The following is a 14,371-nucleotide window of genomic DNA, read 5'->3' as shown; positions in this document are numbered from 1 at the left end:
CTCAGGTTTAGCAGTGTCGTATTTTGACAGCAACTTTACTGAAATCAGCTTAATAGAGACTAAAGAACTGTTCAGTGCATGTGTCAGGCCCAGAGAAGATAAGTTGTTTTTGCTTTTTAAACAGGATGCTGAAGCTCTCCAGAATTACAGATAGAGAGAGACAGAGTGGAAGAAAGAGCGAGTTTGTTTGGTGAAGAAAAGATGGCAAACAGGCAGATAAATGTAAGGCGCCGAGTGTAGCAGCATTAAGAGAACTAGGACAAGCAGACAGCATGGAGACATTTGCCTGCTATGTTTTGAAAGCAATCTGTTCTTGTGCCTAAACCACTGATACAGACAAATTTCTCTGCTGCCAATTACATTGTAAGGAACACAGTTGGCACCATGATCCGTGCCTCCTTGGTCCTGTAAAGGAGAGTCTTTGTAGTCGGATGACGCTTCTGGACAAATTGCACCCTGATGACCTCGCACAACTCCTGTACCTTGAGAAGGGGAAGTCAGGCTGGAGCCTAACGTGTCTACAGATTGAATCTTAGGGGATAGGTGATGCATAAATGAATCGGGTTTTACATCAAGCTGAAGCATGGATGAGGGGAATAAGAAGAGCTCTTTGTAGACAGGAAAGGGATCTCCTGACTACGGAAAACCACCAGGAATTTACAAGAAAACTATCAAATCTTATTGGTGCACAGCAGAACAATCCTTCTTAAAGGCATGTTTCTATTCATTTTCAGAAAATGCAAATGAAGTATCGCCCCGTGGCAAAGTTTAAATTATAGCATTCACCTTGTTTCACTCCCATGACAGGCACTTCGCTCCTGTGAGGTCTTTGGCACCATTCCCTAGTCTGGCCCTGACATCTTCTCCCAGAACTGCTAGCAGCGGTCCACAAGCAGGCCCTAACACTGACCATAGTCATGGCTGGAGCTGCCAGTTCAGACCCACAATGCCACGAAAATGCACCTCTTTCTCACGAGGTGTAACTGCCCAACAGCTTATTTCCCACCTGGGACATCCAAGCATGAAAATATGCTGCCCCATTACAAGTGAGTTACTTTGCGTGGCTGTTAGCTGTAGATCTGGACCAGCTGGCAGTAATAGCCTCCCTCCCCATAACATTAAACCCCTGCTCTGTAAACCCGATTTGGAACAATAGTCACCTCATTTCAGGCAGTGAGTCAAGACCTGCCGCTCCACGTCCACTGTCTTCACTTAAACAAAGAGCTACTGTCGATTTGTCTCTTACCTGTTCTGTACCCAGTGTTATTGAGATACACAGCAAAGGTGCGGGGCTCGTGAGTAGCCTGCCAGGAGGGAGAAGAGCAGTTTTCGTTGTTGGTGTAGATGTTGTGGTTGTGCACGTACTTCCCAGTCAGCATGGAGGAACGTGATGGGCAGCACATCGGGGTGGTTACAAATGCATTGATAAAAGAGGCCCCTCCATTCTCCATAATCCGCCTGGTTTTGTTCATCACTTGTAAGGACCCTGCAAAAAAAAGGCACCAATTATCATTCTGCTGCAAGAAACAGTTAGAACATACTGGATGCTCTTTTGCCATTAAAAGTAAAGTATCAGTGATTAGCTTGCTTTCAGACATCAGTCTGTACTACACCATAGCTTAGGTAATTTTAGGAGAAAAGATAAAATCTGTCTTATATCACCAAACATATTTTTCAGGATTCCAGAAAGATTGAGTTCTTTTTTTCTCAGGCTTCAAAACAAAGCTAAAGTGCAGACTAATATAGAAATACAGTGTTAAAGCTTTAGAGCTGTATTAAATTTATAGGTCAACAGTACTTCAAACACTGCTGTAGGAAAACAGTATGTTACACAGACTGCATCATTAGTCAATGTGCCAGAAAGGTATGTAAAATTCTGAGATTACTAATGAATTTGTTACAATTCCTTCTTTTTTATCAGATAATCAGAGAGAGAGAAGGGGGTAGGTGGGAAGGGAGGAAGGGAAGGAAGGAGTAGGTGGCTGGGAAGGGAGAGAAAGAATTCAGTTAAAAATTTTCCCAAAGGGAAGTTTCTGTGGACTCAGGATCAGCATGTCTGGCTCCAAAACTAAAGCACTGTGATCAAAATCACATTTTGGGGATGAATTTTTATGTAAAAAGTCCTAGCAAAATTCAGCACCTTTCTCAATAAACTCTTGCATTCTCAACATACTCCTTCACTGATCCATTTTAAAGAATGAAGATTGTTATTTGTGTCATTTAAAACTCCTTTGTGAACAACAAGGTGAGACAGGCAGGGCATGCAGATTTCTGACTGCAGAAAGACTGAGCAGCTCCTGATAAGGTCTGTCAGTACTTGCTGATAGCTGTCAAACTTTGCTGTTTTGGTTATCCAACAGAGCAGAGAGTGAACAGTGACTATGAACCACAGATATGTCAGTATGTATCCAGGAAACATGTCTGCAATTTCTAATACTTGCTCAGTTTTTACTGTAAAAAGGTGTTTCTGGAATTCTTTCTTATTTTTTTTTCCCTTTGGTTTTACAATTCATTTTGTAAAATTGACAAGAGTCAGCTTAAAATTAAAATTAAAATAATTGATTCCAATGATAAAATAAGAGTATTTCTTGATGGTTTTGTTTGGATCACTTGGAAAGGTTTTAAAATCATGAAAGAAATGCCTGTAAAGCCACAAAACTGCCAAGGAGGTTCAACTTCAGGTGTTAGCAGTAAAATCTTACAAATTATGTTGTTAGATAAAGTTAAGCATGCTCTGGTTTTGCTTTTGGGATAAAGAGTCAATGCTGAACGTGAAATCTTTTGCATCAGAATTGTTTGGTAAAACAAAAGGAAGAGACAGTTAGTTCTTTAGCAATTCCTGGTGCAGTACTGACATGTGTCTTTAAGAATATATTTAGTACCCTGAGAAGAAGTCATCATCATTTTGGATTCTTCGTCTTTCACAGTCCATCTTTCCTAAATGCAGAGCGTCTGCATTTGTGCTGTCCTGAATTCAGTACAGACAAAAAACATTTAGAGACACAGAGAAGTAGGAGAGTAACTGAGAGTTCCCTGAGCACTAGAGGTCTTCCATTTGTATGAGTGGGAGTGTTTCAAGGAGTTGTTGAGTAAAAGTCCAACAAGAGATGATCCTTACTCTACATTGTCTTTATTTTGGACCCCAGGCTGGCTTTTCCTTTTTCCTTGTTTTATTTTTTATTTATTTTTTTTCCATAGCTCTCCCATTTTTGAAATGCCACAGTTTATTACTGAGAGTTCAGCTGCAAAGTGCTTGTAGATCCTCTCAGATGGGAAGTGCGCTGTTGTGGTACGCTAATGCACAGTAACAGCATCAGAGCCAATGTGCACTTTCATGCCTCTATGCATTATAAATGAATAGCTGTTACAGCCCTTCCTCATTCCTCTGCTTGGTCAGCCCTCTGCTCCTGCAAACCTGCTGTTTATGAGTAAGTTTTTCTTCCAGGTATGCACTTACTGACACTGATAATAGATTTAGCCCCTCTGGAAATTCTGGAATGGACACTTCAAAGCAGGTGAGACTTCCTCGTTTGGGAAACAAAACATAAGTAGGAGATAAAAGTTGCTGATATAAGTTATAATCCTTTGCTGTGTGTAGCTCTCCTCACAGCTTGTGCTCTTTACCATCTGGCCCACAGTCTTCAGGGCACACGTACTCAGGCGCTGTCTGACAGCAGGACACCAGCGCTCTACATGATCAAGTGGGGAGCACCTGAGGGGAACCAGATAACTGAGGACAGCCACTTTGGACAAAGAAATTAGCAAGTTTTGTCAGAAAGAAATTCAGCGTCACCTCTCAGTTTGTTCTCCTCATATATTGAGAAGTACGTGCAGTAACCAAGGTTTCATAAAGAGTCTTAAAGTTGCTGTAGATTTTCACCCAGGTGTATCACAGGTGGACAACTCTACAATGGGACAGCCCAAACTGTCTTGTCTTAATTTGTTTATTCAAGGCCTCAGTAAAGTGACAGACTCTTGTGGATCTCAGAATATATCTCCATTTTTTCAGCTCGTATTTTTCAGTACTTTGAAATTTCTAGTCAAGATGGAAAGCAAACCGGGTAAATTATGCCTGATATGTATCCAGAGGATGATGTGATCCCTTCACCAACTGATGAAGAAGTAATTGTCTTGTTTTACTTCTTAGGGATTTTTTCACCCCCTTTTAAAACTTTTTCCCATTTCTCCAACATCTCAAAGGGCTCTGGCTTTGAAATACTGGAACTACCAGTCTTCATTATTTTTGATTCCTTTTTGACATTGCAAAAATATCCCAGTGAGGATATTGGGGAGGGGGTCATGTTTGAGGGTCAGCTTGAGGGACTGATGTGTGCAAAGCACATGGGAGAACAAAGTGACAGAGAACATGGAGGGCAGGGGAAGTGATTTAAAAGTGAGCAAAAAGTTGGAAATACCAGTCCTCATGCCTGAAAAGAATATAGACATGGCCTCAGTGGGAGCTGTGGCCACTGCCCTAATACATCAGGCCACTGCCCTAATACAGCAGTAATACATTGTCTCCGGAGGTACTGTTCCCAAGCAGTTCTGGGAGCTGGTGTTTTGTCTTGAGCAAGATGTGAGTTTACCAAGGTGTCAGGCAGTTATTTCTCTATCCTCAGGATTTTGGAGAGGGCTAAAAGTGTGCAGAGGCACAATTTCACTGATCATTTCCCAGCTTCTGGGCCTAGTTCCTGCTGATTTTCCTCAAGAGCTGTGGGCCAGGCTGTTTCATACTGCCTAAGTTAGTATCCACCAGCTGTTCGGTAATATCCTTCCTCTGTGCCACGTTCCTCTCAGCATGTATAATAAGAACTGACTGGAATTGTGGAGCAATTTGGGACTTTTATCTGATAAGTTGTATGAGACAGCAGCTCTGCTGAACTTCTATGTATTCAGAATGCAGAACTCAGGGGGATGGTGCAGATCAATACAAAGAGCTGCTTTGAGCACTAACTAAATTCTAGTTCTCTGCTTCTTGCAAATTTTACTTTGGATAACTCCCCTGTATATCATTTGCACTCAGGCAGCTGAATATTTTGGTTCAATTCTTATACAAGCTCTGGAGACAATTCTTTCCTGATTGAAATCTATAGTGTACCTTATATGCTTTTATGTTCAAGCATTCATTTAGAACTGCTTTTAGAAATGTTCGTGCTGGGAATACAATAGCAAATAATCCACATTGAGAGACTTTCAGTCTTGTGATTTTTGGATAACCCTGCCTAAGCTTTATTCTGTTTGTGGCGTAAAGTGTTACTTCCCACTGACCTCTGGGAAACAGGATTTTTTTTCACAGGAATCACGAAAGGGCAAGGGGATACTTCACACATGGAAAACAGTATGGCTTTGCTTTTCAAATAAGCAGAATGATTTATTAGTAGAAGTGCGAATAATGCAATACAGTAAGTCTTGGGGCTGAATCCTGTTTCCTGTGAAATGATCTATGGAAAGGGGAAACCTGTGTCTTCATTCAATATAGTGGGAATGCATACATGTCCAGGCTATTGCTCAACTGCTTGCTAATAGGAGCCAGAGCCCTCTGTGAACATCCAGTGCAGCTTTCAAAGAGAGGAGCTCCACAAAATGAACAAAGTGGCTTGCCACATCCTTCCTGCTCTCTCACCACTAGCAAACCCTCTCTCAAGATTGAAGACAGCTAGTCGGTAACATTGTTCAGAGACGTGTGTCTGCTGACCTACCTTCCCCAGCGCCTTGGAGAAAGCAGGCTCTTTCTGACCACAAAAAGGAAGACGTGACTTGACCCTTTTAACGAAATTTTCAGAACAACTCTATCGAGAAGAAATGCATTCCTATTGTAACAGCTGTATTTTAGGCCAAAAATAGAGCCAGGAACAGACATTCATTATGCAGCATGGCTAAACAGAGCAGACGTTAGAAAGAGTGAGAAATGAAATAGATAAGATGTACTCAGATCTCAGGGCCTGCTTGAGGAGCTCTGGGACAAAACTGCTGCATGAAAGGATTAACCCTCAGTCACGAAATACAGTGTATTAATTATGTTCTCACAACTCTGAAAGACTGCATAAACTATTATTGCATAATGACAAATACAAAAATGCTAATAACTCAAGAATGTCAGGGTTGCTTTTAGTTCTTTTTGCCTATAACTTTCTGGCTGAATGTATTTGATATTAGCGTAAATGAACTATTTTGTTACAAGTTTTCTGAATGAAACATTTTGATTTTTTCAGCGTTGTATGGTATTTTGTTTAAAAAAAATCACCTTACTTTTATTAAAAACATGTCTTTCATTAAAAAACACTAAGAATGCAAGATTTCATTTCAAATTTATTTGCCATTTTTCCACCTTTTTGATCTTACCTCCTGCCCCCAAAACTGAAATGTGTGCTTGGGGGTAACCTAAAATGATCCTCTTTCTCTCCTTATTTTTTCACTTCAGGCAGTGAACCAAAAATCAGTTATATGCATAACCACCATTAATATCTTTCTAACTTACTTAATGGAAAACATTCAAAGGCCTCCTGTAACATCATCCAAGTGTTTTAACTTTTTCCGCCCTGAGAAATATATGTGAAAATCACTTCTGTCTGGTGTATCCAGGTTGTGCTCACATATTCAGTATACTTGTGAAAGCAGAACTATCTTACCGTTAAATACATAGCGTAGTTTTAAGACAGATGAATTTTAAACACTGTAATAACTCATATAGAAATCAGCCTTATATTCTGATATAAGACAGTTTTCCTGTGTGCGTAAACAAGTCAGATGGCATTCACACATGTGACAAGTATGTGAAGAACTTAAATACTCACCTATGCAGCACTGAGGGAAAGGCTAATCTCATAAGGCTTGAATTTTAAATGCTATGTAAAGCAACGAACTGAAAAAGAACTTTTGATGCAAGTTTTTTACCTGTGTGTCCTTGCATGCATTATTAAATCTTTTTATGGTGGTGATTAAAGACTTTTATGATTGATTTTGACATTTTTTGACATTTCCTAAAGTCTGCAATTAAATCTGATAAATGCTATTAAATAATATTTGTTAACCCATTTTCCAAACTTGTTCCACATTCTGATACTGTTTCAGGACCACTGCCTTCTCTGAGTTTAAAGTACTTCTTGCCTGGCAGAAATTACTGAAAGACACATGAGGAAATGAAGTAGCAAATAACAATTTTTTCTCACCTAGCTCCACATCTTGGTCATCTGTGAGTACAAGGATGATATTTGGTCTGATATTTTTTCTCTCCTGCTGCACACGTCCTCTGAACCTTGGGGACTTGACAGTGGAACAGTGACTTGTCAGCAGTTCAGTACTGAGCACTGCCAAGAGGAGTGCAAACAAGGAGGACTTCATAGTATTTCCAGTATTTCAATGAAAAGAGCGATCCAGAAGTGCCTGAACTCTAGTTTTCAAGACCTGTAGGGAGGAAAAGAAATTCTGTTTAAGCAATAAATTCTGTTTAAGCAATAAAAAAACTTCCAGTCACACAGGAAAAGGATGATACTTAGGGAAGTTAGACCTGACACATACCATTTGACATGACACAAGCCATATTGTTGAATAAGAGCTTTATTCTATCATTTTCTAAGAATAAACTCTGTCCTTCTGCAACTATGCTTTCTCAAATAATTTTTGCTTGAAGTCATGCCACTGCCTGCATTTTGTATAGGCTTGACTCCTGGTGTACTCCTCACATTGCTCCTTCTCCTACACCCCACGCTTCTTTTTATGCAGCATGTTCCTTACAGTCAGTACCTGGGCGCAGTAAAAAATTGCTGGGATGCAGACGTGTTCAGAACATCTGTAGGAGGAGCCCTATAAGAAGGAGAAAGCTGAAGGCTTGTCAGTCAAAGACCTCAGCGCTGTGGCTGTGCTTCAAAGTCTCCAGAACTGTTCATTACAGCTTGTTTCTCTGTCCTGAAAAAGAAGAGTAGAAAAAATTTGCATTCCCCCCAGCTCATCTACTTAATTTAATGCTATACCTATGCAGCGGTTAGGTGGCACCTTGGCTGTTAGAGATAAAGGACATATATATCATATCATCAAACGCAGGTGCTTTTCCAACATTTATAAGCAGCATTTATAAGCATTTATAAGAGTTAATTCCAGTGTACGGCACCTGACAAACGATAAAGCTATTTTAGCTTAACTCACCTGCATGAGCAACTAAACCCCTACAAAGCAGAGAGGAGAGCATGGCTGTCATTTGCAATCTGCATTGGATCACTACATGAAAAGTCATCTTCCCGGTGACAAGAAAGCTCATATTAAGTGACAGTCCAGATGATCTTACCCAGCATTGTGAAAGAGCGTAACTGTCCCTCAATCAATCAGCAATGGACCCGAGTGCCTCATCCATAATGCACAGTACCCCTGGCACAGCCTTGTCCTCGATACTCCGTTTCCAGACTCGGCTCGGTGAGTTATCGGAACCCCCTCTCCGTGCCTGTCAGTCAAACAGCCTTGCTTTTGTAAGACCTGATGCAAGCACAGAGGCTTGCCTTTGCTGCAGCAGATTTAAACCTGTGACTGAAAATGACTGATTGGCCTGGGGAGGAATGGGCAGCCACTTACACTTGAACATTTTTTGCATTACTGAGTGAAGCACTGAAAAACCATCCTGTTACACAAGGGAGGGGAGGGAATACCTGGGGGCAAAAAGGAAAGGGGTGGAAAAGAAACCACAGAGTCATGCCTGCTCCCTCCGGGGTACTGACCTGCCACATACATTATTTTGGGACTGTGGATAAAGCATGGTGACTTCGGTCCCTAAAGAAATAAAACAAAGCACAAAACCACCCAAGCCCAAGAACACTCAAGAAGTTTGCTTATGAGGAAAGCTGCATGGGAATTGGTGTGGACATTATATAATCAGGCTGGAGCATGATTCATAAGATTTGTGCTCCCATACCTGAGATTTCAAATTTAGACATGCGACACTAACTACAAACCAACAAATAAGCACAAAAATGGTGTAATGAAAGCAAAACACACACACACACAAAAAAAGTCCCCATCACTCACCTAAAAATATGTTAATTGGAAGGTGCTCTAAATATCAGGGGAAGAAGCCATAGGAGAGGGAGGGGAAGGGACTTGGTGCTGGACTGCTAGAAAAAGGATCGTGTTCTTGTTTCCATATACACCTTTTATTTTAAGCTTCACAAGCAAAACAGTTTCATGCTCCTCACTCTGGCAGGCTGTAATTACACCAGAAGAGTGTGAATGTCTTTAAAAGGAAAATCTAAGTGTCTGCTGCAGAGAAATCCTGTCTTTCATTGTCTCTGCCCCACCAAACATTGCAGTCTCTGACTAGCATTATAGTACTGCAAAGCCAGTACAGGGGCTGGGCATTTAAAGTTAAATGCCATTTAGGTGATTACACAACACTCAGATAAGCAGACTGGAAGTCTGTAATTAGTCCGGACTGACTTTTTAAAATACTTCAATTTCCATGTATTTGTTTTAAGCCACATAGAAGCTGACAAAAGCACCAAAGAACAGGATTACCAAAGAAGTAAGCATTCTTCTGACAGACACCAGACACCACATGCTCTTGGTGCAAAGGAGAAATACAATTTCTCTAAATGTCTGATCTTTAAATAGCAAAACTTTGACTCACCTCACAAAGAACGAAAGGATACATGAAGTGAGACTCAATGTTTAGTTTCTTACATCAGTTCTACTGTACACCAAACTTTTTCAGACAATGTTGACCCAGAAAGTGCAGTCATCCTGACTGCATTGAGCAAACATTGGCACCAACATGTTTGAATAATCCCCCACAGTATGAAACTGAAAGTTCCTGACAATTACACCTCAGAGCTAATAAAATTTATAGTAATCCAGACTAACATTAGTAAGTGTTCTTCATTCTACCCTCTTTGGGCTCTGCTAGTTTTTAAAAAAGTCCTTTTTGCTTTAGATTATTTCAGCAAGTTACAGCCACCTTAGACAATTCTTTTCTGGGTAAAAGAAATGAAGGGTTTCTTTTCCAACTATCTGTTTTCTTCCCCTTGATGGATAAAGGAAAATATCAAGACATGTATAAAACTAATTAACAAAGTCTCATTGAATGGTTCCTGCACAAGAACACAGTAAAGCCACTTTTCATTGCACATAACAATTTCATATTTGCATATGACAAATCTTTATTCTGAAGTGATCTTTGAGAACTTGTCCTCTTACAGCCTGTTTCCCAGTTCTAGAAGGAAATGAAGTAAAGAAAACTGTCAAAATACAGCCTTGATAATGGAAGACAAGGCTGTTTGTGTTGGATACTGTCTGGTAGTCTACAAGTGCCCCTACAGACACTGTAATTTGTCTTGGGAAATAGACAAAAATAGGAGAAACTCTAAAAAGGACCTTTTAAGATCCATATGAGGATGTAAACTTAAAAATTTCTGTGCAGTGTTCAGAAATCAAGGCTGTAATATGAAATGTTTTTTTTCTCTAAGAGCATTTACAAAAAGAAAATATATATGTGCTATTTGATAAATTTAAATTATATTTTGCCTTAAAAATATACCTATGACAACTGAAACACTGTCAGTAAATAAATGAAACTGGAGTAGTACGAAATCCAGGAGACTATTTTACCTCATCTGGATGTACTTTTTATTTTACAGTCATTCTTATTTTTTTAATGGAATCACAAATTCATAGTTTGTACTCACCTTTCATGGGATAAAATCTGAAAACTTGGTTCTTTAGTTGGCTCTATGCTGCTAGTATTATAACAGGCAGTTCAAGGACTCGTTGGCATGGAGAATTAATTACCCGTGAAACTTGAATTACATTGGCAGGGCACTGCAAAGAAGGGCTACAGTGCCACTTTTTGTCATGTTGAATAAAAACTAGAAGGACTTGATTTCTAGGTCTCTTAACAGAATGTCTTTCAGTGACCAGGAGAAAAAGTGAAAGATAAAAAAATATCTTTTGAAACTACCTGTAGATTTTACATTCATTTTGGCCAAGAAGCATTTAAGATTATTAGCATAATGTAAGCATTGCTGCATTGGCAGAAAGGGATTAATTTGGAACACAACAAAAGACAGCTGGTTTTCAGAAAACAATATTTTCCTTTTGCAAATCCACATTGTTTTGACATCTGCATTTTTTACTGTGCTCACCCAAAGTGCCTTTTTGTGTTTGGCCAATAAAAATTTGTCCAAAATCATACATTTTGTTTATGAAACAAGGCCACTGAATGTCCATAACTGTATTTCTCAGTTATAAGCTTTAAAGATGTGTGGACTTCTTCTTATTTAATATATTTCATCCTTGCATAGGGAATCTAGCTTACGTGAAGAGATTTCTTCCTTGGTTATAAATCTGAAGTGTGGGGATAGTGAGTAAGGCTACTGGACATATGTTTGTCCCCAAGACCATGAACTATGCAATGCTGCAGATCAGTAATGCACAACCAAGTGTTAACAAAGGGTTGACAACTTTGTCTTCTCTACACCACAGTACTCCTGTTTTCTTATGAGCATGAAGAGCATGAACATCATCCAAAGTCATAGTTAAGGCCTTTCCTTAGAAACAAAAATGGATCTACTCTGGCCAATGAAAGAATTACTACTAATATAATAATAATAATAATAATAATAATAATAATAATAATAATAATAAATGAAGAAGAAGGAGAAGGAGAAGGAGAAAAGAATAAAGTGGACTGTGACTGTGGATCTTGAGAAACAGAATTCACATTTTGGTTCCCTTGATATTAGCAATAAATATGCCCAGTGAATTGAGAATGTAAGGTACAACAGGGATCCCAAATGAAGAAACTCCTGTTGCAGTGGTCATTTTATGGTTAAGTGTTTTCTCCTTCATTACTGTCCAGTATCCTACTGATTATTTCTTTGTACTTCCATTTCCCTGCCTCCAAAAATTGGCTTAACTAAGACATATTCCACTAATGAATGTTTTGATACTTAGGAAATTTTTGAGATTTGCAGACAAGTGTTAGGAACTTGCACAAAAATTATCAAAAGTATGGAAAAAAAGCAGAAGGCCTTATCACTGAAAGTGATAAGTTGTCTCATGTCCTTTATGCAATAAACTACCGTGGATAATTTCTTCCTACATGTTTCTCTGATAACTAAATCAACAAAAATCCTCAAACAAACAAAATCCCAAACATCAGTTACCACAAGAATATAAACATTATTTCCTGATCCCAAACAGAGGAACACTATCAACCTATATATTTTATATATGACCAGCTGATTTGACAGTTTTATATTTTATGAACATTTTTGATAGGAATATGTCCCCAGTGTTCTCTGTTTCTTTAAAATCAAACTCTCAATAAGAAAAGTAGAAGGGAAAAACACATCAAGAATTCTGAATATCCGTAGAAAACAGAGTGGGGAATTTGCTGTTGACAGTGTTTTATAATTTCCAATATGAACTTGGAGGTTGGTCACACTGGTGGGTGCCTGGTCAGCTGGTCAGTCTGCCTAGAGGGCCAGACATCGCTGTCATTGGCATCATGTTAACTGGAGATGGCTTCACCCACCAGTGTCCCCCACAAAGTTCAGGATCAGTGGTTTATTCCCACCACTTGTAGTTCTTTGCTTTGAAGTGAGATTTATCCATCTAGAAATCTTACTGTACTCAAGAACATTTTGCATACATGGAAGGTCCAAGGCTAAAGGGAGTGAATGGGTTTTTCTCAACCACACATGTTCAGCTTCTGTGAATCTTTGATGTTTATGTCGAAGTGTGGATGGACTTCTCAGAGTCTCACATAGTCTGAATCATAACAGGTGTGCAGTTAGAGACCCATCCAAATTACAAAATTAGTAATTTCATGACAATTGTGCAGACAGATTGAAATTACATAATAAAAGGCCAGGGAGGCAACATGTTCATCTGCACCAGAGCAACCTAGCAGTTCAGAAGTCTTAAATCTCTTTTAAAATCATATGGCCTTGATGACTAGCTGGTTGTAACACTCCACAACAACAATAAGGATAACAACTCTCAATTTCAGTAATACAGTAAAGCACTTAAGTGGTAAAAGCTGTTGACAGATGACTGTTTTCTGTTCAGTAACATTAATGCTTTTCTCACATCCTACGCTTCTATCTTATATTTAAAAGGAAAACACTGCAATCTCAGGCTACCAGGCAGAACAGCGTAAATCTGCACGCCAGTTTCCTGTGGGAATATCAAGCCTGCAACCATGGGAAACACATTTACAGTACAGCAGAAGTCAGGAAAAAAGCAAGATCTACCATTTCTTCTTAAAGGTTAATCCCCTAATCTTAGCTCTAAAGTATAGGATTTACAGTGAACACAAAGAATGAAGTTCCTATGTAGGTCTAATCTAATCATTATCTATTGGATTTCCAACACACTTTGCTAATCAATCAGTTATCTGCTCAACTTCCAGACATAATCTGTGTATTATAATGATGTATCATCAGTGCCTCAGGCTAGATTAATTTAAAGTAACTATAATTTAAAGTAATTGCAGGCAGGGAGAATCATAACCTTATATTAAATTTTTGCATTGTAATTTCAAAAACACTTACAGACAGGAAAGGAAAAAGCCTGCAGTGACTTGAAAGTATAATGCACACTTCCTAACCTACTTTTATAACTTTGTGCAGGTTAAGGGATATTCTTGGTAGGAGAAAGTTTCCAACACTTCACATGTCAGGGTAAAACAGCAAACTTCAATAACATTTTAAAAATACATAGCTGTAGTTAATGTACATATTTAATTTAATACATTAACTATCTTAAAGAAAAGGAAAATATGTATTTTATTTTAATGCTCTTAATATAGTTGAACGAAAGATTAAAGCAAATAAAAATAATATTTTTATATTAACTTCAAATCTGTGAAATGGTTTTGAAAGAAAATTCGGACATATTTTTCATCAAGAAGAATGTCTCCTGTTAATTTACAAGCTTCTAACAATATACAGTTTCTTAAATTTATTTCTCACCATCTGATTTACTTTGTTTTAGAATTTCATATTTCAACACAGCCAAGAAGTGCACTTGTCATACAAAGGAGGCTGGTATAATTGAGCCAGATGACGTGCCCCACAAGTAAAATCAGCCATTCATGAAAGCTGGTCACCAGAGGCCATTTCAAACAATGCACATTTCAAAGTAATCTAAAGTAATCCCTTTTCTCTGTTGATTTGGTTTCCAGGCAGTCTTAAGCACATGTGTGCAGCAAACAGGAGGCTTATTAAAACCTGATGTTATATTGGAAGTTATAATGCCATTGCCTTGTGATTGAATTCCGTGTCTGTGAATCTTCAAAGAGATGGAGGAAAAAAATCAATTAAATTTATATGCTTATTAAACATGAGTGTCATGATACGTGCAGTTTATTAGCACTTGCTAAATAATT

At 38.7% G+C, this 14,371-nt stretch overlaps 1 protein-coding gene across 50 annotated transcripts in view; it reads right to left on the bottom strand.

The window, feature by feature from the left end:
- Positions 1 to 14,371, bottom strand: part of SULF1 (sulfatase 1) — a 128,349-nt gene that overhangs the window by 59,339 nt on the left and 54,639 nt on the right. For 45 of the 50 annotated variants that reach the window (XM_040545924.1, XM_040545898.1, XM_040545922.1 and 42 more), the window contains 3 exons: positions 7,744 to 7,905; positions 7,170 to 7,404; positions 1,247 to 1,486 (listed from right to left, as the gene is read on the bottom strand). In XM_040545924.1, the coding sequence (XP_040401858.1) occupies positions 1,247 to 1,486; positions 7,170 to 7,341 (412 nt within the window). In that variant the 5' untranslated portion in view covers positions 7,342 to 7,404; positions 7,744 to 7,905. The remainder of the gene's footprint in view (positions 1 to 1,246; positions 1,487 to 7,169; positions 7,405 to 7,743; positions 7,906 to 14,371) is intronic. The other 5 variants (XM_040545885.1, XM_040545883.1, XM_040545897.1 and 2 more) reach the window with 1 other exon arrangement.

Source organism: Cygnus olor, chromosome 2 (assembly GCF_009769625.2).
Source record: "Cygnus olor isolate bCygOlo1 chromosome 2, bCygOlo1.pri.v2, whole genome shotgun sequence".
Lineage (NCBI taxonomy): Eukaryota > Metazoa > Chordata > Aves > Anseriformes > Anatidae > Cygnus > Cygnus olor.
The sequence above is the reverse complement of the archived record's forward strand: the minus strand, read 5'-3'. Positions and strand labels throughout refer to the sequence as shown.